The 27,241-nt window shown below is 50.3% G+C and overlaps 2 protein-coding genes across 2 annotated transcripts in view; both read right to left on the bottom strand.

Annotated features, from left to right (window-relative positions):
* LOC144174126 (ATP-binding cassette sub-family A member 2-like) overlaps window positions 1-11,855 on the bottom strand; it is a 33,928-nt gene extending 22,073 nt beyond the window's left edge. The window contains exons 1-5 of the mRNA XM_077702597.1: window positions 11,490-11,855; window positions 10,157-10,353; window positions 9,285-9,570; window positions 7,964-8,117; window positions 2,071-2,196 (exon numbers count right to left, since the gene is read on the bottom strand). Of these exons, the coding sequence (XP_077558723.1) occupies window positions 2,071-2,196; window positions 7,964-8,117; window positions 9,285-9,570; window positions 10,157-10,353; window positions 11,490-11,639 (913 nt within the window). The 5' untranslated portion in view covers window positions 11,640-11,855. The remainder of the gene's footprint in view (window positions 1-2,070; window positions 2,197-7,963; window positions 8,118-9,284; window positions 9,571-10,156; window positions 10,354-11,489) is intronic.
* Window positions 11,856-13,268: 1,413 nt separating this feature from the next.
* LOC144173819 (phospholipid-transporting ATPase ABCA3-like) overlaps window positions 13,269-27,241 on the bottom strand; it is a 43,374-nt gene continuing 29,401 nt past the window's right edge. Inside the window, exons 10-15 of the mRNA XM_077702074.1 lie at window positions 25,197-25,351; window positions 20,439-20,594; window positions 17,810-17,982; window positions 14,764-14,974; window positions 13,523-13,850; window positions 13,269-13,315 (exon numbers count right to left, since the gene is read on the bottom strand). Of these exons, the coding sequence (XP_077558200.1) occupies window positions 13,269-13,315; window positions 13,523-13,850; window positions 14,764-14,974; window positions 17,810-17,982; window positions 20,439-20,594; window positions 25,197-25,351 (1,070 nt within the window). The remainder of the gene's footprint in view (window positions 13,316-13,522; window positions 13,851-14,763; window positions 14,975-17,809; window positions 17,983-20,438; window positions 20,595-25,196; window positions 25,352-27,241) is intronic.

Raw genomic sequence — 27,241 nt, 5'->3', positions numbered from 1 at the left:
GGCATTCGTCAGAGTCAGTCAAACCGCCATTCTAGATGAATTAGCCCAAGCGTATCCCAGCCAAAAAACTCGAATGGGTGTGAAACTTTCTCCAGAGTAGACCCATAAAACGTGATGGTTCTCATGCGGTCTGTTTCGTCCTGTACTTACTTTCTGGACAGAGGAGTTCCTCAAGGTTCTATACTCGGATCAGCCCTCTTTAATCTGGCGACGACCCGTATGGCTCGTCAACTCGAGCAAGACACATCAGCCCGTTTCGCCATCTACGCCGATGACATTACGATATGGACAGAAGGTAATGACTTCGAAAACACGGACAGTATGATTACAGAGCTTCAGGCGGCTGTCGCAAGCCTTGAGAACCATCTGCATCAACTCGGGCTTGAGATGGCGCCTGAAAAAAAAAGCTGAACTCCTTGTTCACGGAACCAATTCCTCGCCTGCTACGGACCCAACCGCCCTCCACATCGCAAATATCACTATCCGTGCCACTTGTGGCCACATAAGGCTGTTTGGCATCCCGCTGGGCAGTCACAACAGTCCAAAGATTTGGCTAACCAAACTGAAAAAGCAATGGAAACCGATGCTTCACCTTATTAAACGCCTGTCTAGCAACAAGTACGGCGGTGCACAACAAAGTTCGTGCGTTGCTTTGGCTCGTGCTGTGGCCATTGGTGCCCTCGCATATGGTGTCCCCGTATATGACTTCAGCAAGATTAATCTCAAATTCCTCCACACCCTTTACACAGCCACTCTCCGAACCATCACCGGCCTATACAAGAATTACGGCACTGGAGCAAGCCGCTCCACTTCCTCCCATCGATCTGATAATGAAGGAAACTCGAATGCAAGCGGACTTCAAGCGGACTCTTACCTGCAAGGACTGGGTCTCAGATTGGGACAACCAAAGGCCCATCCAAGTGCACAACCTGCTAAGCCAAATGGATCCATGGGCTCTCCCGGACGTCGCCCCTAATGCACCTTAGAAACCAGTCCCGCGCGGTCACCCTACGCTGCGCAAACAGCGCCTAGAAAAGCTAAACCGGCCCCGTTTGCCCGGCAAGGTTGACATATATACGGATGCCAGCATCAGGGACCACACCGTCGGTCTGGCTTGGCACTGCTCGGAGAACCCAGATCTCAGCGGCACGCAAGCCTCAACCTTGTCCACATCACGCCGTTGGAGGCTGAGCTCCACGCTGTCATCAGTACCGTCAACCACATAAGCTTCGACGTGTCGCAGATGCCCCCATCCCACATTCGCATCCTCACGGACTCCTTAGGCCTAGTTCAAGAACTCAGACGCCCATCCTCTCTCAACCCCCTCACACAACAAATCCTGACCCATGTTGCCCTACTGCGTCGCAACGGGGTATCTGTACGGATTGATTGGGTTCCCGGCCACGAGACAGCTTGCATGGGTAACCAGGCCGCCCATTCTGCGGCATAGGAGAGCAGTATCTTTACACCTCCGCTAGTTCCTTGCACGCCGACTCCGTCACCGCTACCTCCTTCCCTGCAGTTACTTCGACATAAACGGGACAAGAGGAACCGCTACGTCGGTGCCACCCCTCAAGGGTACCTTTATAACCGGCGTTCCTCCCCTGCCACGAGCCGGTGAGGTATTTCTCAACAAGCTCCTATAAAATGCAGCCCACAGCCCGCACATAATCCGAAAATGGCTCACCCAATCTGCCTCTCAAATGTACGTTCTGCAATGCCCTCACATATGCCGACCTCAACCATCTCCTTCGGGATTGCTCCTTCTCGCAACATCGCTCAGACATCACATCTTTGCACGCGCCCACAAGCACTCCAGAAGACTATCATACTATGGAGAAACCCCTACTGCACAAAATAGGGTTGTTTGCCATCAAAAGTGGCCTAGCACGAGCAGTGTAGCTCGGGTCGACTCTGGTCCCTGCAAGCTGCCACGTCCCTGTAAAAGACACCGCATTCCCTTCCTCTTCCCTAAACCGGCCTTTGGCCCTCCTTACCAATAAAAGTGCTACTACTACTACTCGCGCTCGTTTTCGGTACCGCGATGCGCATAGCGTGTAGTGCACTCACAGACGGCGAAGAACGTGATGGCCATTACGGAGGACCCGTACCCCGGGTTGTCGAACACGAAGGAGCAGATGTAGATGAGCGGCAGGGCAGCGTATCCGTGCAGCAGGTTCATCACGAAGATCAGCTCTGTGATAGCAGAGGTGCGTGGCGCGCTCAAGCTTGCCGCACAAGTCATTTGTGGGGAACGAATGCCCATCACACAAAATATGCTCTCCCAGCTATATTGCGACAGGAAAGTAGGGCTAAGGCAGGACAGCGTTTATTCCGGCGGTCTTAAATAGCGAACTGAATGAACGAACGATGATCGCGCGAGGCAAGCAATGCGGTGATGACAGCGAACGATGCGTGGGTGAAACGATGCTGATGGTGTGCTTGGAAGCAATAGAGGGAATGGCCACTCAAGGAATCAGTGTCAAGACAGCACGCTCACACTATTTTACCCGGCGGCTGAAGCAGCCATCCTGGCCGCGGGGGGGATGCTCAGCGGAGAAATGGCTTTAGGCGCGAAACATGCACAGTTTCAATGCCACAGCACCGACATGGGAGCAACTACGTAGTTGGCTGGAGAGGTTCGCTGGAGTACGGTGAATGTACCAATGAAGCGCGGCATTAACTTTTCCCGGAGTCCTGGCGCACGGAGCGGCGTTGCAAGCGTAACTTCTCGGCGGTCTGCGTCATAGCGAGACTTGCGGTAATTTTGGCAGGACTCTGTTCAATTGGTCGAGGTTCCGGCAATGTCCTAGCCAAGAAACAAATTGATCGGTGATGTTGGCTGTGGTAGCCACGGGACAGGAAAATAAAAATGCGTCGTGAATGGACGGGGTGTGGCAGATGTAGACAAGAGAACGGTGAAAATCCAGTGGTGCTTTGAACGGCGTTATTATAGGCGCACGTGACAAAGGGAAGTATAACGGTAGAGAGAAATATCGGAAATAATACAATAAAACCGTTCTTTTAATTCATTTGCCTGCGGGTGATAACTCGACATGGTTTTGTGGGCAGTACCAGCAGCTCGGAGAACTTCCTTAAGGACTGCTGACAGCAAGGTTCTAACACGGTCACTTTTAATAAAAGTACGAGGTGGTTCATGCCATAACAAAGGTAGCTTGCAGGAATAAATCTGCAACCTCAGAAGCAGCCTGTACGTAGAGGAGCAGTTTCCACATACCGCGTCAAGTGATCGGCAGAGGTCACAATCCACCAATGACCCGTCGAAGTTAAAGGCAATGGTACTTACAAATCGGTGCCCACAACTTCGAATAGTGCAGACGGACAAGGCAGAGGCTGTAGCATACCGGTAGGGACTGAGGTCGGTTTTTGGCGATGGCACGAAGGGCAGGACGCAACATATCTAGCGGCGCTTGTGAAAAGGCCCTGCCAAAAGAATCTGCTGTTGTTGCGGTCTGAGTCTTGGGAACGAACTCGTGTTAAGGACATGGTAGTAAAAATTAAGAAAAAGAAAAGGACGTGGGCAGGGCATGTAATGGTCATTAAGGGTGACAGAGTATCCCTAGAGAAGGCAAGCGTGTCAGGGGGCGGCAGAAAGTTTGGGGGGCAGATGAGATCAAGAAGTTTGCGGGGATAAATTGGTCGCAGTTGCACAGGACCGGGATAATTAGAGATTAATGGGAGAGGCCTTTGCCCTGCAGTGGGCGTAGATGGGCTGGTGATAATGATGATGTCGATGATGAGTCTTGTCGAAAGAAAGATGACCAGCTGTGGCGTCATCATGGAATACTTCCAAGACGTGGGCTCGAAGACAGCGAGGGGCGACTGGAACCCATCGGTCACAGGTAGGGTTGTAAATGCGGCGGTAAAGTGCTCCACCATTGAAGAGGCGCAGCTTGCATGGTTGGCGGCGTCATTGGCTTTTAGGTGGGGACGTTGAGCTGTCTAGGAGGTCCAGTAGTCGTCTGCAGTAAAGGTCGGCTCGTTGCAGAAAAACAAGGCTTGGTAGGGTATCTTGACCAGCGGTTCGCGAAGGTGCCGTGGACAACGCGAGCGAAGTCATAGACGGCGACGAGGTACTTTGGGACAACGGCTGTGGGCAGCGGGAAAAGAGCCGGTATAGCTGTGCTCCCCCCCGGCTGCCCATGCGGCCAAGGCGTCCCAATATGTTTTGGGGGAGTATAGCCAACAAAGGGCGTGACGGTCTGCTTACCACTGAGAAATAGCAGCCATATAAGGACGAAATTTTTGCGCGGCCTAGACAACGGCTAGGCCCTCTTTCTCAGTTATGGTGTAATTCTTCTTAGCGGGTGTCAAAGTGCGACTTGCATAGGCAATTAATGTGGCCAAAGGCTGATTGAGGTTCTGGCAAAGCGGCATTTCTTGGTGTTCAGCTGTAGACCAGCATTGCCAAGACAGGTGAGGACTTCATTCGCACGTTGAAGGCGAAAGCGAACGAAAAAATCGCCATTTCGTTGAGGTAACATAGACACGTCTTCCACCTCGAGCCACGACAGATAGTATCGATCATGCACTCAAAGGTGACCGGAGCGTTGTAAATTCCAAACGGCATCACGCTGAACTCGTAGAGGCCGTCTGGTGTGGCGAAGGCTGTTTTTGCTGAGTACCCCCACAGCCGGGACCGTGTAACACCCTGCATTCCCGCAAAAATGCACATATCGCAGAAGTTTGACCTGCAATCGCTATAATACAGTCAAACCCGTTTATAGCGAACTGCAATATGCACCGCGATTAGTTCGATATATCCCATAATTCGATATAGCCGAACCCGCCTATAACGAGCTTATTGTTACGAGTTTTCAATCCGCGGGAGCCCCCCGCCCCCTCCCCATCTTCTCCATCCGCGTATGCAGAAACGAACACAGTACAGGTGCCATTACCAGACCAAAATAATCCATCTATTGCAAGTATCAAAGCTACTTTCCGCCTTAACTTCCCAGGTTGCAAAAAAAAAAAAAAACGGTGATTTTTGTTTCCACTTTCGTTTTGGCGGCTTCAACTAGCATAGCATTCTCTAGACGAAACATTGTTTGCACCAGTTCGAGTCCGTGTCCTAAAAAATCTAAGAAGCATTGGCGGAGCACATCGACTGCCGAAAGCGCTTCATTATAAGCGTCGGACGGATTTCACTGGCGACATCATCGGGAACGTTGGCGAGCTCTTCCCACAGTTCACCGATGCTGCTGTCTTGGTCCGCACTCACTGACTGGGCGGGTTCCGTCGCGAATCCCGCGCATCAGAAACAGTTCTGGAAAGTATTGGGCGCCACGTCGCTCCGTGCGAGGCGCAATGTCTCAGTCGCGGCTCTTGCTCCGTGGTCGCGGCCAATCCACATCTCAATCGCCGCTCCGAGATCATGCATTTCGGCGGCCATTCTAGGCGCCCAAAGTTCGATATATCGGATGTGAACTTCGTTATAAGGAATATGTTTCCCATGTATTTCCGTAACTGAATTATTTTTGTTCGATATATAGCATAATTCGGTCTATCCGGGTTCGTTATAACCGGGTTTGACTGTAGCGTAAAAGAGAAAATTTGCCTAAAAAATTTTTGAAAAAAAAAAAAAAAAAACCACCATCTCCCCGAAGGGAACTATGTGGTGATGCAAAGCGTGCCGAAGCGGCTTCGCTTTCTCGCAGTGTGGGATCCGCTGCTCGACGCTCGCGTTTCGAAGCGGCTTCACTTTCTCGAAGTTTGGCATCCGCTGCTCGACGTCGACGTTTCGAAGCGGCGTCGCGTTGCCGAACGCCATCTGGATCCGCTGCTCGGCGTCGACGTTTGCGTTCTGCATTTTTTTCTCTCCTCTGCGCAGCCTTGTTTTCAGAGGTGCTCGCGGTTCTGGGAGTGAGCTGGCTGGCGCTGGTTGAAGGTGTGCTAGCCAGTTCGCTGACAGGATCGTTGGCGTCCATTCAGTTCATTGGACAAGCAACTGAGGGAGCGGCGCGCGGAGCGGAGGAGCAGCGCGCGCGCTATCGCACAGCTGGCGTAGAGAGAGGGAGAGGCAGAGAGCGGCGTTATCGCACAGCTGGTGGGGAGAGGGGGAGAGGTGCGGACCGACGCCGACGGACATAGCCCCGAGCAAGAGATGCTTTGCATCTAATAAAAAAAAGGTAAAAATATTACGGAAAATGGCAAACTGTGTAACACTTTGCATATCCACAATAATGCAGATTTTGCGAAGTTCTAAATGCAACCGTTATCCGAATAAATGGAGCTGATTGGTTGAATGAAATTTTGAAAACTAAAAATTAACAAAAATACAAAAAATAAGGGAAAATGGCAAACCGCCCTAAATTTCCACGATAATGCAGATTACGTACTTCTCAAAAGTTTCACGTTTATCGTTATAATAGCGTAAATGGAGATAAATGGTCGAGCGAAATTGTGAAAAACCAAAAACTAAGAAAAATATAAAGAAAAATGCAGAAGGTGGCGAACCATGTAACGACCTGCATTCCCACAATAGTAATGCAAACTTTGCGAAGTTCCAAATGTAATCGCTATGACAGCGTAATTTGAGATAATTGGTCGAACAAAATTTTGAGAAACTAAACAAGAAAATATAAAAAACACTAACGGAAAACCGTAAAACGCCCTGCATTTCCACAATAACGCAGATGTTGCGGAAGTTCCACCTGTAATCGCTAAATTAGCGCTAATGGGGATATTTTGGTGGAACGAAATTTTGAAACACTAAAAAAAATAAGACACAGAAAGAAATACGGAAAATGGCGAATCTTGTAGCGCACTGTAGGAGGGTTTGTAACTGGGCTAGTTCGTTCATTGCATGAGATTGAACAGCGCAGGGACGGGACTAAGAGTAAGGCGACAAACACGGGCGCTGTTTATTTTTGGAAAGAAAGAACATTTATACGGGTACAAAAATTAGCATGGTTATCAGAGAACGGATTACAGAACGCGATAAGGCATGGCAAACAGGCAGGGAAGCTCTTATCCAGCATCAGCGTCAGCACCCCGTCGGTGGCTTTGCTGGATAAGGAACTCGCATATCTTGCCGGATAAGAGGAGCCCACGTTTCGACCATATCTTCGCGCGCATAGCTCCGGTGGATAGCTCCGATGCGTATTTAACATTTTATCGTCGCCCCACAGGGGGACAGAATCATATTTCCTTGCGAGGGAAAGGTTTGGCAAAAATGCAAGCGGATGGCAGAGAAGAATACGACTCCAATGTACAGCCCACCTGCTCCCAGTGACAAGGGGGCTGGCGGCGTCAGATGGGCGCCGCTATTGCATACGAACGAAAAGAGAAAATCAATAATAGAGGAGCGTTGAAGAGGCCGCTGCAGAGGCAGAAAAGTTGAAATGGTTTCACTCATTATGGCAACAGTTAACAGGCACTGCCGCACATTGTTTCAATGATGACAACCTGCCACAAAGTAAACTAGTTGCCTTTGAAATGCCATGTTACCGCGCAGTTTTAGGTGTTCATGGCACGTGCCGCCAAAGATTGGGAGACAAAATTGCGGTGCTCCATCACTTCCAAGTTCTGACAGCGTTTGGTTGAACCGTGCTATGGGAGGCTATTACTATTGACGGAGGGCGAGGCACTTTTTTACGCACAGGACCCTGCGACCACGAGAGCGTCATTACAGCCAGCTACACGGCAGAGGGCGCCATGAGCGGTGCCATATTGACCAACATTTGTAGATTTGATATTGACGTTGTTTGGAGACTCGTCAATCGCCGGCAACTCGCGACATCAACCACAGTAAACGGGCCCCCTTAAAACTTAATCGTTTTATTCGAAATATCGCTTTATTTGAAGAATTGTATCTTGTGTGCGCGTGAATAGAAAACAAAAAGAAAAGATACAATGTTTGAATGTTCCTTAAATTTTCTGTCCGAAAAACAAAACGCCTTTTGTTTATTCGTTAAGAAGAGGAGCAATCGGCGACACGTACCCATGTCGGTCGAGGTCAGCGTGGCGGACTGGAGAATCGCCAGCGGCAGGAGCACCAGAAGCGCAGTGCCCATATAGAAGGCGAAGTCGAAGACGTAATTCAGCGTCCAGTAGAGACCAGGCGAGACACCGGTCAGAAACTGAAGGTGCTTCATCTGCGAACCAGTTGGGCGTTACCACTGGTTTCGCTATTCCTAGCGCTTAAAAGTACCGCCACTTCGTGCACCCGTAAGCGTCTGGGGGCCATTTTGTTTCTGACTTGCAGTGTTGCCATCTCTCGCAAAAAAAGTCCAGATTAGCACTTATGTTTCCGGATAAGTATGACGAAGAATGCCATAAATGCCATCAGAAGGCAGCTGTATGGAACTGCCCGACTATATGGCAACAGAATAACTACAACACATCAAAAGAGTCCTGGGAAGCGGCACTGTCCAGCTCGGACCTCTCCAGTCCGCTAGAGCTGCTGGAAAGAGCCAAGCTAGGGGCTTTCGCCACTGGAGTCCTGGAAATTGGATTCCACCCTTAACTCCACCCCCTCCCGTTCTGCCTTTGTTGTAAATAAAGTTTACTACTAACAAAACCGCCGCCGGTTGTGACGGGCAGTGCGACCGGCCGCTCTAGCGTCCGCAGAGGGGGGGGGAGAGAGAGAGAGAGAGAGAGAGAGAGAGAGAGAGAGAGAGAGAGAGAGAGAGAGAGAGAGAGAGAGAGAGAGAGAGAGAGAGAGAGAGAGAGAGAGAGAGAGAGAGAGAGAGGAGGCGCCCTAAAACAAAATGGCTGCGCCCATGTGTAAACACATATCACATGGTGCCGACCGACCAATGAAAATCCTGGCGCCACATAACAATGAGAGAAAAGAGTACCGATACTCTAAAAGCCTTTATTTAGTGACGCTAGTTATACTCCTGGGTCGCTGTTCTAGATATTTTAAGCGAGCTCTTATTGCTCCACACCCAAACAAGTCTTCGTAGGTCGTCTTCACTACAGATCATGCAGTTGAAGTGGCTCAGTGTGCCAATTCGGCGATTGACGAAGCCCAGCTTATTTGACTAAAAAAAAGTGCATGGGCGCGGGCACAACACGCAAGGTGTAAATGCCGCTTTGCATTGTGCAATGTCTCCCTGCGCAGATGCCCGCTTTCAATGAAATCGAATGCCTGCCACGGCATTCACCGAATTTGCACACTGGGCCACTTCGATTAGTCATTCTGGAGCATTTGAGAAAGCCCTACGCGACTTCTGTGGGTGCAGATACAAATCCTGGAGTCACTTGGTAGCGTCACTCTGACCTTCAACGGTGGAGGGAAGGACAAACTGTGGCCGTACCTGCAGCGCCCTCTCGGAGATGGGGAAGAGCACGAAGTTGCTGCACATGAGGCTGGAGACGAGCGGGAAGAATATGGCGCGCAGCACCTTGGGCAGCAGCTCGCGGTACGCGTTCTGGCTCTTGATGTGCTCACTCTCCGCAGCCGCGTTGCTCAGCCGCGCGCTCACCTCGAAGGTGAACGCGGCGCCGTCTACGCGGGTCACGTTGCGCAGCCGGGCGTCGTTGTACAGGCTCAGCAGCAGCGGCGCCACGTGTTGGATCTGCCCGTTATACCATAGCACGTTGCTGCGCGCGCGAGATTTGTACTCCACGGTCATTTTGTGTACGCTGAGTGAGTTCGCCAAACTCCCACCCGCTCCCACTGCGAGTAATCTAACGCGCACGGGTGGGTAGCACGTCACACAGGGGAAACCTACACCCCCAACCTTTTGTCCTGCGCTGCGTATCCGCCAGAACATTGGCCGCGCAAACTAAAGGTTTTACGTACAGATTTCATTAGGCCGAACTTTAGTTTATAGATTTCAGTTTCGTGCCGAACATTTTTTGTGCCTTATTACACAAAGGTAGAGACAATTAGTTCCCCATTGCCTTCCCTGACTTCCATAGCGTGTATGTGTGCGTGAATGTGTGCGTGCGTGCACTCTTGGTCTTACAAACGTGTAGGAGTACTACCAGTACCTGTTCGATGAGCAAGGGGTTATCGTACTTAAGTGTGGGGCTCTTACACCTTGAATGGTGTAATAACGCCCCGAAAAAGGACCAAAAGGTCTAGCATTTAGATTGCAGGTATATAAACCAAGAATTGTTGACCCGTAAGGCATGGGCGAAAGTGCCGCACTGCCTTCCTCCGCACAATACCCGGAGTACGTACCCGCCAGCTTTGGTCATGTGGATGACGAAGTGTTTGTTGAAGACGTAAGTGTAGAGCGTTTCCTTGGCAATGGTCAGGAGCTTCTCCACAACGTCCATACTCGGCTCTATCGGTTGTACCTCGAAGTACTGCTTTGGCAGCAAGGGATACAGGTAGTGGTCGATAAAACCTTGCTCCGTGTCGACCTGCAGATAACCCTGGAAAAGAGCGCACATCTTCGTAAGAAAGGCTAGCCTGCTGCATGATGCAAAGATAAGCAGTTTTGTTCGACCCCTTAGAAAGTACGGGTCCCTGCAAAATGGGTAACGGGGCAAGAAATGCGTCTTCTTGACTGCGAGCTATGTGCTCGAACAAAGTTCAGTAAAGAGGTGCAATAAAATACAGCGTGCCTGTGGCCCTCTCCACAGTGCCCAATAAAAAACACTTTCAGGTTTAACATCAATCCTTCTGTATTTGTACCATAACTGACATGACAGTGTTTTCCGCCACACCTGATAGCATACTCTATATACAGTGCAAACATCCCGGTGGATGCTTAGAGCTTTCTATAGCAATGTAAAGGCGATAGCTTCTGTTCATCTGCTCATGTGTGCTGTTCATCTGTTCATTTGTGCTGAACTTGGCGGCCGCGCCCTCGCTCCTCTACCAGCCCGCTGGACAGCACCCTCCAAGCGCCTACCGTTCGCTCGCCATCGCCAGGAGCCACTTTCTCGCCCCTTTCGGTACGCTTCACCTCTGAATGCAGCTCGTATTGCGTGTGCGGCAGCGGCCGACCCTTCTACGGCACATGGTCCCATTTCCTGCGCCATTCTGCGTTCTGATCGCAATCAACAGCGCGCATGGCGATAAGTGCGCTGCCACCCTCAAGGACCGTCAATGCTTCTCCCAAAAAAGTAGAACTCTCGGAAGAATTCCCAGCCCTGAACAAAATTTTCCTTTGTGGCAATCCAGGGAACAAGTGTGCAACGGCCGAACGCACGGGGACCATCGGACGCGGCACAAAATGGCCAGTTTTAGCGCCACGGCAAACTGCTTGTGCGCGCTAAAAACAGTCACTGCAGGCCCTTGCACAACAACGTTGGTTTGAACATAGTGGCGCACACATTAAACCAACTCTTAGGGAATATAAACACACCTCACATAGTGTGAACTCTCGCCTTTAAAAAAGGAACATCAATGGATGTCAATGAGAAAGCATTTTCCTTCACAATCCCCCGCACCATGAAACGTATCGAAGATAATTTTGATCGAGGTGTACCCGGAGCAATCGTTAAGGCTACCTCGTGACTGCACCGCCACAAGCGTTGGCGTCCATTCACGCGGTGATGCCCACCTCAGAGCGTCCGATCAGGCCAGGGAAGGTGTAGGTGATTGCGTCGCCCGCGTGCTCCACTGCACTCGTGAGTCCGCTCTGGCCAAGATTCTCAAGGGTGAAGAGCAGGAAGAGCAGGAAGGGCGGCAGCAACCAGCTGAACAGGGGCATCTTCTGGCGCCACGTGTATATGGCGCGCTTGGTCACGATGGCCCGCACGCGAGCGCAGAACGTCGCCTCGTTGCTTGTCGCGCTCGAGATGGCCCTAACCAAGGTGTCTGCAACAAACAGACGAAGGGCCGTCAGTGGGCCTACCCTCAAGCGGCAGGCGATGTGCGTCCGAGCGATTTGGCTTTCTACGCATAGTTCTAGCAAAGCGGCTAGCGTCCGCTAGCCAAACCGGTTCCCGAAGCGGGAAGCGCGTGCGCAGACGCGTCGTTTTCCGCTCACGTGTTTCGTCCTTGAACGCATTGCTGCAAAACACAGCCATCAAATACAATGTTCCGCGAGCATAGGCGGTGTGTTTTTGGGCAGAGCTCGAGGACATTACCCTGCTTGGGTTCTCAAGTTGTCGCACCCCAGTGTGCTGCAACCGTGTTCCTTTCTCTTCGTCATGGATCAATCAATTGTGCTGCACGGCCATGTCAAAGACCTTCCGAAGGCCTTCGAACCAATTGTATATCCAGTGCCTCATTAAAGACATTAGGAGATCTTGTGAGCGTTCAACTCTGAATCGAAAGTTTCCGCGTAGCACAGGCATCAGTTTGGCCCCTGTCTCTTCGTCATCGGAGCGGAGGCAACTTCTCCAAATCGCTCGCCAGTCACGCTACCTCTACGACCCGGGCCGTACTTGTGCGCCCTAGCTGTAACACTCCATACGAACGACCAATGGTGCAATATCTTGCCTCCTTTACAATAACGCTTAACCTCGTATTTTCGATTTAGCTTTCTTTCTTGCACCTGTCTTCGACAGCAAAATGCTGACCAGTTTGCTTTCAGTCTTGCCCGCTGTTGCCCTGTCGCCCGGTCGAACACCCGAAAACCGCAAGTATCGTCTGACGCGGCCCATAGGGTTGTTTCCTTCCGGCAGAATGTACAGTCATGCTCGCGACTTTTCTCCGCCCCTTCGGGGATATTGGTAACTTTTGTAGCGTAAGCTACACTGGCCGAGGTTGAGCAGTTTCGCGCGGACCTTGAAGGGCAGTGCTGCGCAAGCGCGAGGCGCATTGGATTGGATTTGGATTGGAGTGGATTAATCGGATTGTATTGGATTATCCAATCCAATTGGAGTACGGGTGTGTAGAGTATTGGGTCTGCACATTCGCTGGTATGCGCATTCCAGAGGAGTGACGTCATAACCGAAGCAGACGCCCTGGCGCCGGCGCGCGCCCAGCTGTAAGCCTCCGTTGCGGAATAGCAAAGTTACAGTGTACTAGCCAAGTCTGACACTGCGCCGGAGCCGCTTGATAGCCGTTTCGCGTGGTTCCTGGTGAGCCGTGCTGCGCATGTGCGAGGAGCAGTGACTGGACTAGACTGGACTGGGTTAGATTGGATTGGATTCATAATCATCTAATCCTAGACAACCAGGAAACCTAAGAATAACCAGCCGAACCTTAGCTCACGCTACGTATATCCTGGCATAGCCGAGCTAAGCCACTGCTAATTTTTAATTATCCCGGTCCGTGGTTTTTTGTGTCATTCTAGAGCAGTTATCAAACTACTGTCTGGCTGCTACTTGCGGCGTATCCGACAGGCAAATTGGCGACAGCGTAATCGTGCGTGTTCCGCACCTCAAACCGCTTATTCAGCGGCCCTCATTTCTCCAGCGGCCATTTCAGCCGTTTCCCCTACGGGGAAATAGTGAGAACCATTACGTCTCCTGATTTATGATCGTTCAGAGCGCCATCTTTGTTATCCGCCGAGCGCTTTCATCATCATTTTGCGGCTGCGACACGGTTAGGCTTCGGGCCGATTTTAACGCGTTTTCAACGTCTCTTGCGCTTTGTTTCGCCATATTGCTATACTCGCACGTAAACGGCTGTACCCTAACTTACCTGAGGGGGTGAGTAAGTGCTCATTCATGGAAGTGTCCTGGTCCTTGGTAGAGCCCTTGACGGTAGTGATACGATCCGTGCTCCGTTTGGTCTCAGCCCTTTTGGGCCCCTTGACCGTGCTGCTCGATTTGGCGTCCTTTGCAGTGTTTTTACTCTGTTCGAGTTTTGAAACGTCCCTGGAGGCAGCACTTTTCACATCGGCGTCCGGGTGTCGGTGGTGCCTGTGAATGTGGTGTTCTTCACCGACGCGAATCAGCACGTCCTCCAGTGAAGTGACGGTTACGCCAACCGACTCGATTCCCAGTTCCGTGGTCTTATCTTCCAACTCCTGGAATTCACGACAAGTATCTTCGTTACTACAGAGAACTGAGCTGCTCACCATCTGTCCAGGTGGGGTGAACTGCAAGATCCCAAAAACGTGTCCAAACACCGACGGGAAGAGTCACGCTTCAGGAACGCAATGACGACTCGAGACATGAAGGTCTCCTTACTTGCTTTCAAGGTGAAAGCCTGCGTACTGTTGTGGTGGGTGCCTTTTATGTACTCGTTTACACGTCGAGTCAGTAAGCCACCATAATCTGAATCCATCTTAATCCACCTTGATTTACCATAACTCATCTTAATTTAGGTTAAGCAGCCCCATCCACCTTCACATATCATAACCCACATTAATCCATCTTAATCTACCTCAACTGCCTTAATCCCACCTTACTAGTCTTTACTATCAATTACTAATAAATAACTGGTAATCCTTAATCCTCTCTTATGCGTGGCTCGAGGGCTGAGGTACACTCTTGGCCTTAATTTGGTCACGTGGGGTTTGTACCACTTTTGTCGAACCCGAAATCATTCGGACCAGCTTCCAATGACACACAAGGCTTTTGCTTAGCTCTAAGCGACAGAAGTGACCACGAGAGCTTCATTATACGGCCGTTTAGAGGAACAGATGATTCCGACGTGAAGTAAAATACTCTGCCACCAGTTTGAAATGGTTATTGTTAAGGCCGGCAAATAAATAGAAAACACTTAACCCGCTTTTCAGCTTAATCCCATGTTCGTTTAGTGTAGCGGCACGCGGAGTTCAGATTAGGTAGGTTTTAGGGCATGCAAGAGGCATTGCTTCCCCAGAGTTGCCGTGGGATTGATTCACTAGTCTTAGTTTTATAATAAAATTAAACCAAGACATGCGCCAAACAACATTAGATGCATTTCGACCATTTTCATCCCAGCAGCCAAGATACCTTGAACATTTTGATGAGCAGTCTGGTGCCCAGTATCTGTCCGAGGACAAAGACAGCCTCGTTGTCCGAATTTGTCTGCAGCCGCGCCTTGGGCGCAAATTTGCGCATCAACGTCTCGATGGCCGGCACGTTGCACTTCGGCAGCTTAGTGATGAGCAGGTGGTAGCCCGTGCTGAAGCGGTGCTTGAGAAACGTGGGCGAGCCAGCGCACCTGCGCGCAGCCGCGGCCCAGTTTGGATGTAGATGAAAAAAAAAAAAAAATCCTCGGGCACTTACGTGATCTGAAGGCGTACACTTAGCGATTATCTGAGACCTCTTTACTGCTACATCATATTCGCGTCTCTTTTTTCGATTTCGTTCATTCTTCTTTCGACTGTTTACACTGACGCGGCAGCTTTCTCAGTGAGAGTTCCCCTCTGCTCGTACCCGTTCCATGTCAGTGCCACCACGCGCGCCCATCATGGCACCGTTCCTTTCTGCCGGGGTGCCGGGTTATCGCTGCGGTTAGAGTACTTGGTTGCTGCCCTGGCGACCCGGGTACAACTCCCACACAAACGCAACCTAATGCGCAGTCTTCACCCGGAGGACCAGCAACGCCTGAACAATTAACCGGGCCACCCGGGCTGCGACAGCGCGCGGCGTCCTCAACTGAGCACGCCAATTTGTAGCGAAAGCTACACCACGCTACCTCGGGCATTCTTCGCGGGGTGACCAGTTTTGACCTTGAGAGGTGAGGGTCACACCACACCCTCTTCCGCAAGCGCCCCGCAAGGAGCAGCGGCCCGATGGCGGGGAGAGACAGGCGGCAGGGGAGAGAGAGGCTTATTCTTGAATGAAACCAGCGCCAACTTAAAAAAAACACACAAGAAACAAAGGAAGTGGAACACAAGGACAACCGCTGGTCTACCCGCCGCGGTGGCTCAGGGGCTAAGGCATTGCGCTGCTGAGCACCAGGACACGGGTTCGATTACCGGCCGCGGCGACCGCTGTCCTGATGGAGGCAGAAGGCAAAAACGCCCGTATGTACGAGATAGGGCTCCTGCGCTAGGGTTTCGGCGACATGCAGCGCCCCTAGTGGCCGACGCCTCTGGGTAGTATATTCTAGACCCGTGTCGCCACTTAGCGGAGGAAGGCGGGGATGCCGCCGCCGCAGCGATAACATCATGCATAACAGTTTTGTTGTAAGAATACTAGAGAGGAAACTGCACCTGGGAATCCACGTCGTCGTGGGGGGCTATGACAATGGAATTCTTAAGAGGTTTTTTTGGATTTGCTTTCTTCACTATGCATTAGCACGCCTACAAGCTACGAAGTAGCCGAAATTTTTTTCTGTTCTGTGGTAGCCGCGAGCCGTGGCAACTGCGTGTTCGGTGAAAAAGCAGGCAGTGCGCTATCGTACCTAACGTTGGTCATGCCGGAGCCGAAGGAATACAAGACTGAGCGGGTAATATGCCGCCGCGAAAGTTGTAGCTGACGAAAAAAAGAAACCAAACGTACTTCGACGAAGACAAGATACAACAGATACGGGCGCCTGTACCTGTCCTATCTTGTCTTCGTTCATGACTGTTAACGCCACGTTTTCTCTTTCATTCTAGTATGAAGTAACTTTTGTAGGTGATGGTCGGTGTACGGGTTCACTATGAAGGCGACGTTTGCGTAGGCACGCTAAAAACATTTACAAGCTCTTTAAACAATTTAAAACACGCCAAAAATACACTTTACGTCCTTTTTTCTTAGCTTTAAAACAGCCTGTTTTATTTTCCACTTATTAATAACATACCATTCTGTGCATTTCTGTGCCACTGTGTTTGAATATACGGCTACTAAAACGTTTCTATCCAAGCCAATGACGAAACTAAGGCGGGCGTATATTTTACAATGGAGGCCCATGACTGCACGAGGTCGCGGGTTCGATTCCCGGCCGCGGCGGCCGCTTTTCTGATGGAGGCGAAAAGCAAAAACGCCCGTGTGTACGAGATTTCGGCGCACGATAAAGATCCCCAGGTGGTCAAAATTAATCCGGAGCCCTCCACTACGGCGCGCCTCATCGCCTGCGTTGCGTCGGCGCGTTAAACCCCACAATCCATCCATCCATCCAATGGAGGCCCATGACTATTGTAAGAAACTATGAGCGATAAGCGCGCGCCACAAAGGAAGGCCAGGAGGCCACGAGCGGCGCAGAGCGGTGTGCGATGGGGGAAGACGAACATCCAGCTGTGGTCGCTCGTACAGCGGCGAGGCTTACACCGTGAGGTGAAAAAAGATGAAGAATAAGCAGTGTATTCATTGGAAACATGTTTGTAATTGCGAAACCACACATCGACCACACCTGGACAATGGGCCTAGACAGTGCAGTAAAGCTTTCGCTATCAACTAGGGTTAACCGAGGCTAAACCACGGCATTTTTTTTTCTTTTGCATCGTCGTAACGCCAGTCATTTTGGTATCATTCGTGTTGACGCCGACGACAATGACGACAACTACTACAACTACGCTCTCTTGTCGCGTTTGATGAAACAAGGCTTCGGCTGTTAAAAGAGAACGCACAGAAAACCAGTCCTTTCTGACCTTCTCTGCTAATGTAGGAGTAAAATTGCGAGTACACGCCTGTGTGGTGTTATCATATTAGGTATACTCTTGACTCCATTGATTTCTTAAAATTTAATGTTGCTGTATTAAGTCATGTTATATCTGCGGCAATGCTAAATCAACAATACATATTAGCACAGAAAGCGGGAAACTTGTTTAGCAGTATGCATATACGGGTATCCGAAAATGTGTATCCGAATACGGGTATCGCTATAAGGACCCCAAAACGGGGCCAAATAGTTAGAAACCGCGAACTAACTATAAAGCATGTAACTGTAATTCTTTCGACGCATGTGTTAATCCTCGCTTACCAATCCTGCACCTATTACTCTCCCTATCTACTGTCATCACATCCTTCATAGCAGCCCTGCTGGGCCGGGTGTCCCCTGACAGTCGTCGCATAACGCGTTCGAAATGTGCCATTCCCACTGCAGCCGGGAGTCGTCGTGCAGCAATACCGTATGCGTCCGTTGGCCATAATGGCGATTCGGTCGCCCAGCACGTCCGCCTCGTCCAGGTGCTGCGTGGTCAGCAAGACAGCCGTGGTTCGCTTCAGTTTCAGCAGCAACTCCCACATCTCGCGCCGGCCGTCAGGGTCCATGTTGGTAGTCGGCTCGTCCAGGATAACAACCTGCGTTCAAGGTGAGGGAGTATCCGAAGTTTCCAGACTGTAGGAGTCGGCGCTGCTCGCTCTGTGCTTGGATACGCGCCACTGTTTACGTACAAGCGTGGTAGGGGCATCTTTGTTATCGTTCACGCACGCCAAAATTGTGTCGCGCGGTCAACCTTGCGCACAGCGGTGCACACTGACCCGAGCAATTGTATGGAACGGCTCTGCGCGCCTGGCCGGGGGGCTTTTCCCCAAAGACAGCCACCGAGGGCTGCACCAGACTAAAGTTCCTCTCTCGGCTTCTGCAAGAACCCTCTGCTCTTAGAAGAGCGCTATCGTCGCAGCCATTGTCAACGCGACTTGTCTGCAAGCCCGCATTCGGACGAAATCGATGGTGGAAAGCAGATATAGTGCCAGCCATGCACGCGCCATCGCCGATATTTCTGGAAGGACCACCTGGTCTTAAAAGATTGTCTCTGGCGACAGACTGAAATCGGTCGGTTTCAACAGAAGAAAAGCGAATAAACCTCTGTTTTGCAAAAGTAACCACGCTTAACATATTCGGTGGACTCCCGTTAAGACGAACTCACTTAAGACAAACAACATTTTTGCCCTTGTAACGTCCGAAATGCAAAAAACCTCCTCTTAAGACGAATTTCTGATACGAACAAATTTTTGCGGTCCCTTCGGCTGTCTTAACGGGAGTCTACCGAATTTCTCAGCGAACATCTCTATCGATTAGGTTAACTTACATTAAGTTAGCTTTTAGTCACAAGCTGAGGCAGTATCGCCGCCAGCAGTGGTTCAATCCAAATTGTTTTGTACGCTCACCACTAACGAGAGTAAGCTGGTAGACATTTTTCTCGTTGGATGCGGGTTTCAGCGGCGTAAGGATGTCTGAGGCCAAAGAGCGCCAGTCTGCGTCACGTGGTCCCAGTTTTTGCGTAAGCTTTCCCTGCTTCACCGCTGCTAACGACTACTGTATTCTATGGAGGGGCCATGCAGACAAAATACAAGTTTGTTTTATTCCAAACATTTCGTGTTTTATAGTGCCCCCATGGCAGCAAACGATGTCGTATTCACTGAGAAATTAATCAATTTAGGTTAAAATTTTCATTCTCCCGGACAAATCTTGTGTTTTCGCGGCGTTTACCATGACGTCATGAGGGCGGGTATTTAAACGAACTTCCAGTGCGCCATTATAGGCTCTGCAGCCTTGCTTAACGTCATTTCTCCCTGATGGCGCTACCATAGTCAGCCGCGGACCGTTCTCCACCGCTGCTGTTTTGACCGTATTTGCTCCTGGCATGTTTTTGTTACGGCAGGAAGTAATCGTTTCGTGAAACATGGGGTATGCTTCACAAATAGGGTCACGTAAGACAACGTCGCTTATTCCAATCTGCCAGTGTCGTGTAAGACAACTCCATGGATTCCTCCGCGGACAGCTCCAAAGCGGCGGGCTACTGTGCAGCTAAAAGAAGCATAATGCGCCCAGTACCATACTTACGCACCAGACTCACTGCTGCAAGATGAATATGCATTACATTTAAGCGCAAATAGCTCCTTAATTTCGGCAAGCTTATAACCCCTGCATAACTTGCGTTTGCTTTTGCCGGCCTCAGCCGATCGCACAACTGGGCAAATGACTTATGTTCTGCTGCGAGAAATGAGCTATAGTGGGTCGCACGGCCATTCTCTTTTTTTCATAATTATATACCTCATTTGAGCGAAGTGTGCGTTAAAAGTGGTGTCAGTAGATTCTAACGAGGCCATCTTTCGAATATAAACCAAACTTGTGTTTTGTCTGCATGGCCCCTTTAAGGGGAGAACCTACAGTGCGTTCGTGAACAAGCCATAAACATGATGCTTTAGTCCTCAAAATGAGCATCGGCAGCTTCACGCATAGCGACCTCAGCATTAGCGAAAATTATTGGGGCTCTTCGATTTACAGTCTCGGACTCACCGCGGACTCCCCGAGAAGCAGTCCGGCATTCGATTTTCCCATGTATCTCTATGGCTTCGGGGAATCCTCGGACTACCCGCGGTCTACCCGCGGTGAGTCCGAGACTGTAAATCGAAGAGCCCCATTTATATATAAACGCGTGCTCGGTGGAACTTCAATAGCTCATTTTCTATTGACTGCGGGGCCAGCCGTAAAGTTCCTCGGGAAATGTTAATTGGCACCTCTTTCCTTAAACAATGCGAGTGGGTTTCAGGCCGCTACAAAGTTCGGCATGCGTGCGTGGTTTTTGGTTTGGTACCAGTGGTGCGACTGGTGCAGTTCCGTATTGGAACCACACCTCTAGGTCCAGAACTGCATCTAGGAGCGAAGTCAACCAAAGTGTGGTAACCCTGACAGTGACTACGCCAAAGTGTAACAGCGAATGGGCGGCGTCGGTAGCGGCTGCAGTCAGAACAGCAACGGGCGAACACCTACAAATCCCCTCTGTACATTGTTTGCAAATACTCGTTCATACCTTCGGTGTGGCGACAATGGCGAGCGCCGCGCAAAGCCGGCGCTGTAGTCCCAGCGATAGATCCATGACCATGACGCTGCGGTGCTCATACAGGCTCGTCTCATGCAGTAGGGTCACTACTTCAAGGCGAGCCTTCTTCAGTGGAACGCCTTTCACCTGCGAGCCACAGAATTCACGCCACCTCGTCTCGCCGCAGGAAGGCCCCGAGAACTGCACCTTGCTGACTTGTGGAGCGCCGTTCGAGGTGCGAGGGATTGGTGTGTGTGAATGAATAATTGCGAAAGTATCAGACGACTCCGCAGGTCGACAATCTTGCGTCATCTTCGTAAACATGAGATGGCACACATGCCCGACGACGCAAAGAAAAAAGAACAGGTAAGAAACGCTCGGGTTGGCGCCAGTTTATCTTTATCTTAAGCCTGGTTATGTCCACTGCAGGACGAAGGCCTCTCCCAAAGATCTGCAGCAACGCCTATCGAGTGCCTTAAGGCCGATAGCGTGATTGTATAATCATTGTACTCAACCAGGGTTGCCAAGTCCTTGTCTGGTGAGGAAATGCTGTTTTGTGTCCCAGGGAGCCTCACCTAGCGTGGTTGAACCTATCTAGAACAGCCTCCTCCCGTGGTATCCGGTGGCGTTATACCGGACGAGGCAGCATTTCGAACCTGGTGAAACGCCCCACCCCCGCGCGCTTTCCTCAGCCCCTAAGAGATGCTCTGTGCCTCTAAGAGGTGCATTAGTCGCCGGTGTGCCGTAATGCTCATCTGCTGCTACTTCTCAAATACTGGCTCGCTGAAATATTTGCGTCACAGTGATGGCAAAAGTGAGGCAGCTTTTGCAGAGATGCCAACCTAGCAACATGAAAAGTCGGGAGACCGCAGCGAAGGGGGGGAGGTATCTGAGCATTTCAAAAATGGCTGAGACTGGAGACACATCAAAAAGGGGTGAGGGTATTTATTTTGAGCTGCTCTGTTCTTTCATAATGACAAACTTTACTCCTGGCTCTGCCCGGCAAAGAAAAAGACGTAAGGTGAAGAGGATAACGATTGTTAGAGGATACCGGATTTCCGCAGTATACAGCCGGGCGCTATGGCGAAACCCGAAATACCGGAGTATCCACTCGGCAATTCAGCGCTAATGATTTTGCATTCACTACATCGTTTGGCAAGAGTTTTGGTACCTCGCTACACACAACTGCGTTAACTAATGCGTGTAGCGCACCATGAAAAGTTCGCCTCGTTGAAGCCATTCCCTCCAACCTGTTTTGGCCTCTTCCTTCTGATAACCCCTTTTCTCCCCCACAACCTCCCACAGCCGCCAGTACTTTCAGAGCGAGAGCTCTCCGAGAGCGAAGTTTCGCTACGCGGACAGAAAACTCCGGCACGGTGAGAAATTACGTACAAATAAGGAAACACTTTGCGCAAGTGCCAGGACAGTGAGAATGGTATTCCTGACGCCCATTCAGTAGATAGCAATAGATACATGCAACTTTAATAGTACAGGGGCTGGCACAGAGGCCCATAAGGATTGGACGCAGGGAAAGGATGGGGTCAAATTAAGTTCGTCTCGTGATGTCAGCCTCGCGTGCGAAATCCCAAAGGGAACGCAGGACACGGTCGACGTTCGTGTGCTGCATGTGGTGGCGCTATCCAGTACTCGTACGTTGGCACTTGACGGCGATGACGCGCGCAAACACCCTCAAGACCGGCACACTCCCACACTAGGTGCTTCATAGTTGGGCCAACCCCCGAGTCATGTTTGGCAAGTGACGTCAGGATTGGAGGTAGATAACAATGCGGTTAAGCCCCTGACAGAGTCCGCAGCACAGCCACACCAATACGCTCCCGGCGAGAACGCAAGGGAAGCCAGAAGAGAACCCTCTTTTATCCATTCCCAGCCGACAACTCCATTGGTGACGCCCATAACGTTCTACGCTTACAGGCAGGCCTGAAGCATGCTTTTCCCAAATAAATGCTCTTGGAGGTGCGCCTGGCAGCACCGCTCTGGTTCACACGCGGTCAGAAACGCCAGCTGTGTTTGGGCACGTCAGGGCAGGGCCACGGCCAAGCAAGCTGCACGGCGCACACACGCCGTTCAGCCCTGCCACATTTGTAGCACCCTTTGTTCATTCCCCAGAGGTCGTCCAACAACCTCGGTTAACCCGAGCTTGGCACGACAAACAGATCCGGGAGAAGCATACAACCACACGCATGCTATCGCTTACAGCAGGTCTGACATGTAGGGCTCTTTGAAACGAGTTCCTGTACTAATAATGTCACTGAAGTGCAGCCATATTTGGCGGCCATTTCTAACGCGAGCACGCAATAGGCCATAAGAACCGCTCTCACGCAATGGGAAACAATTTCTTTTTTTCCCGTTACATGAAGCCAAGCAATCCTTTTACATAATCGCTTAATCCGCCTAGTTCAGTTTGTGGCGGAACAGAGGAACTACCCATTCTGCTGTCTAAGTGCCCCTTATTTTAACATCATTAGTAGCCCAACCAAGCATCACGTAGTAACATCGAGCTCTACCTGCGTGACAGTCGCATAAAACGAAGGGGAAGGGACAAAGTACGCCGACGAAGAAAAAATTAGTTCCACCCAATGCGAAATCTGCTGAAACAGCTTAGCCGTGCTTTTCTTGTGTCGGCTAGAACGTCTATACAGTTATACAGTTACGCCTATATTAACGTCTATAAATTATACAGTTAATGTCTATAGATAAAACAGTTAACGCAAACAAAACGGCAGCTAAGCGTCAGTGGCGGGAGGGAGAAGAACCCGCCCCTGCGAGACCACCGCGCCCTCTATCGGTGTCTGGGAACCTGCTCCTACCTCTGCGTGACTCACGACCTACAGCAGACTTACGAAAAGGCTCGACCTACAACAGCTCAGAAAAATACCATGTTTTCGCGCGTATAACCCGCGCCAAAAATGCGAAAATTTTAGCGGCAAATTAGGGGTGCGGATAATACGCGGGGAATTTTCCTTTAATGTAGCTTCACGGCAATGTTCGTTGTGCAGTGAAGCTCCTACGCAGCAACACTGACTAAGCCTACCAAGGCACTAGTCTGCAACGGGATTGCCGAGGCATGGAGGGCGATTCAAGGTGAGATGGTGCAAAAAAACTTCAAAACATGCTGCATCACAAAGAACCTCGATGGAAACGAAGATGACCTTGTGTACAACAGTGAGGACTGCGGGTCAAGTGGTAACTCTAGCGAGAGCAGTGGCAATGAGTGAATTGTGACTTTCACTTTGAAGTCAGTGTATTATACTTGCTAAATATACGCTTTTTTGTCTACATTGTATGTGATGTGCTGCTTGAGCAGTAGCTTTAGCGCAGCCTTTCCTGTATTAAATGTGCGGGCAATGCGCGAGGATTTTATTTCTTTTCCGGCGGGCTGAAACTGGGGTGAGCGGATTATATACAGGGGCGGGTTATACGCGCGAAAATACGGTACCCCACTTAGAAAAAAGAAGTCTTATTATGTTAATGACATCGCCTAGTATGGCTACAGCTGGCAACGTTTCTCGGCGGAAATGTAATTTTTAATTTCCGTCGGCGTACTGGGCCTTCCCCTCTCATTCGCAAGCCATCATTCATCCAGCTTCACATCATATGCTCCAGTGACACCGCCACAGCGTACGCTGCCGTCGATGCCATCCGGTGCACATGAGGTGAGGGCAAGTATAAGTCACAGCTTATCACTTGGAAGCCGTTTATTGCGACGTGGCAAACAAGTATATAAGTAGGCTTTACATTCGATGATTAACTAAACATCGCACGTCAATAAAAGGCATCTAATACCCCTGCTGCACTAGCGTCCGAATGTCATTTGAACCAAATGTCATTTGACTCTGCTACACTAGGTTTTGACTCTGCTACACTAGGTGCTGCTACACTAAGTTTTGAAATGCCATTCGGCTCAAATGACATTCGAGCCAAATGAGCACCGAGAGAGACATTTGGGATTTCAAATGCCATTTCTAGCATTTCTGGCACTCTCGCGCGCAGCGTCTTCGATCGGCAATAAAAAAATAAACTTCCGTACGTAAAACAAACAAAATATTTTGTTTGTGAAACTTTGTTCACTGTTCATTTACTTAAAATATAAAATCGCCATAATTTTCATACTCTCAAAACCAGTGGGTCAGCCGCAAAAAAAAAAAAAAAGCTACTACGCAAGACAGCCACCACGTTGGAGTTAAAACTGGTGCCTCTTCTAATTTGATATCATTTTGGTCCCTTAGACTGCTCCTAAATTTGTTGTATTATACGAAAACTGAACGGGGTGCCAACAGCGCCACTACAGCACGGCGAGTAATTGTGAAAGCTTTCAAATGCCACCGAAGTTGTAGTGTAGCACAGCGGATTCTGATTGGCATTCGGTGCACCCCGTTTGAGTCAAATGACATTTGATTCAAATGAAATTCGGACCCTAGTGTAGCCGGAGTATAAGTAAAATAGTTGGCAAACGCACACTGGGATCAATGCATAAAGTGCGGCATTACACTGCGGCGTTTACGTTCTTGTATACCATGTAAACTAACGTAGAAAAGTGTCTTGAAAGGCAGGAAAATCAACAAAAGCCGCGAAAGGCGGGGTCCTAAAAAGCAAAAACAGTGCAGCGATCGTTTCAAACTTTATGTCTGAACCGTCGTTTAAAGCTACCAGAACGCTAACGTGCAACTTGCGCACCAAGCTATCCGTCCCTCACCCCCCTTGACATTTTTCTCGTGAAATAATGCGTACTATGGCGAAAAACATGAGATGTTCCTCGACGGTCATGTCGTCGAAGAAAATGTTGTCCTGGGCGCAATAGCCGATGCTGTCTCGGGCGTCCCGGGTGGAAGTCCTGGTGTCGTATCCGCCCACCAGCACGCGCCCCGAACTGCACCCCAGGAAGCCTGCGGGATCACGTGGTGGACGGACATGGGAGCACTCAGTCACGGCGACGACCGCGGACGGGCGAAGAAAAAGGCATTTTTGCGAATACGCGCAGGCGTCGTAAAACGCGCACTGTACTGAAACAAATCTGCGCTCATCGATTACAACACGCGGAGCTACGACAGGTATACCCTAGAATGATAAAATACCGTGTGCTCAGACTTCGTATCATAAACGCCAAAAATGACGGCCTCACTAATGTCGGCCTCACAGGTGCGGTGTACCATGCGCGTATGTATTGGTTTCAAAAGCTCGTGCTACGAACCCGCCAGTGAACTCACCAGCAGCGGGCACTATTTAGAATTCCACCTAAGCATAGATTAATGTTAAAAGAGAAAAAAAATGTTTTAGTGAGGAATGTGCGAAATATTCTAAAGTTGAATGGGAATGGCCGTAGTATTATGTTCATGGTGCAAGGGGGCATCCACTGCCTTGGAGCGCCAATACTGTTCGGTGGGCCTTTGTTAGGCCGGTTTCATACTGTTGCCGCAACTGTTGTAATAACTTTAAAAGAATGACGTCATTTCACGTCTCAGCCAACCGAACTGCGTGGCACGCCGTTTTTTTACCTCCATAGATCACGATATGGCTTTTGCGTTGGTAATCTGAACCAGTCATGGACACGTTACCAGTAAAAAGTAACAATGTTACAGTTACAGTTACCTAAGCCAAAAAAGTAACTGTTACAGTTGCAGTTACAAAGTTTACAAAAGTAATCTGTTACAATTACTGTAAAAAAGTAACGTCGTTACTTTGCGTTATTGTATAAATCTAAGTAATGGATCCAAAACAAAGGATAGTTCATTTATTTGAGATGTACAAAGACACGCGAGTAGCCGAAGTTGCACGTGGTTAAACTCTGTACGAAGGGAGCATAAAAGGGGGCACACTCATCCCCACACCAACAATAAGTGTGTACACCTAATTTCGTTGCACCAACTTTTTTTATGTACCTGTGGTGTCATTATGGGTGCCCAGTTCTCGGTGGGCCCTTCTGTGGTGGTCTTTCTTTACAATTGCAGTTGCAGGACATCTTCCTCCTCGGCGGACGTCAATTGCATGCCAGTTTTGTTTGTTTGTTTGTTTCCTCTCGACTCAATAAAAAGACCAATATTAAGAAACCACCTTAAAAACCGACCTCAGTCTGATGCAGAGAAGATGACTGTCTTAGCGACTTCTACTAAACTGAGAGGGTTCCGTTTTGTGAAAATGTGAAAGGTTGGTGTAAGGTTTACTGATGAGGTCAGGGGCCAAGCGCCCGGGCGGCGCGTGAGAACCCGCCACTCTGTCTGGTGGCTCAGCACGGTGGACTCTACGCTGCAGCCGTCGCCTATTCGTCACGGCGCGCACGGGAGACGGATTGCCTGGCCGACCGAATACCACGGGGATAATCCCCCATTGAAAACGCGGCGCGGATTCCGAGAAGCGCCGGGGAGGTGTGATTACCGACGTCGGGACGAGCGCCGCGCGAGCCTCCATTGTTAACGCGCCCCGGTCAGCACGACGCACAGTCGCGCCTTTCGCCCTCACCTCTCGGGGTCGTACGCGCTTGCTGGCCCGCGAGCGGTCCGTTGACCCAAAGATGGCGGCGACTCATTGAATATTCCGTAGCACGCTGAGTGACAGCTGTCTACGTGAATTTGGGCACTCCCTTACGCGTGTGCGAACGCTACAGGGGCGTTCCCGAGAGAGTGTGATCTCGAGGTGTTATAAGGCCGAACTTGGCCGTTAGAAATCGTTCTCGTCGAAGCGCCGACCTGGGCAGTTCCCGGCGGGACAAGGAGTCGCGACCGTTAAAGCTAGGTTGGGATTTGGGAGCCCCCAAGGCTAGAGGTTAAGATCGCGTCGGA

Source organism: Haemaphysalis longicornis, unplaced genomic scaffold (genome assembly GCF_048455015.1).
Source record: "Haemaphysalis longicornis isolate Haplotype H1 unplaced genomic scaffold, Haemaphysalis longicornis Haplotype H1 scaffold_3, whole genome shotgun sequence".
NCBI lineage: Eukaryota > Metazoa > Arthropoda > Arachnida > Ixodida > Ixodidae > Haemaphysalis > Haemaphysalis longicornis.
The sequence above is the reverse complement of the archived record's forward strand: the minus strand, read 5'-3'. Positions and strand labels throughout refer to the sequence as shown.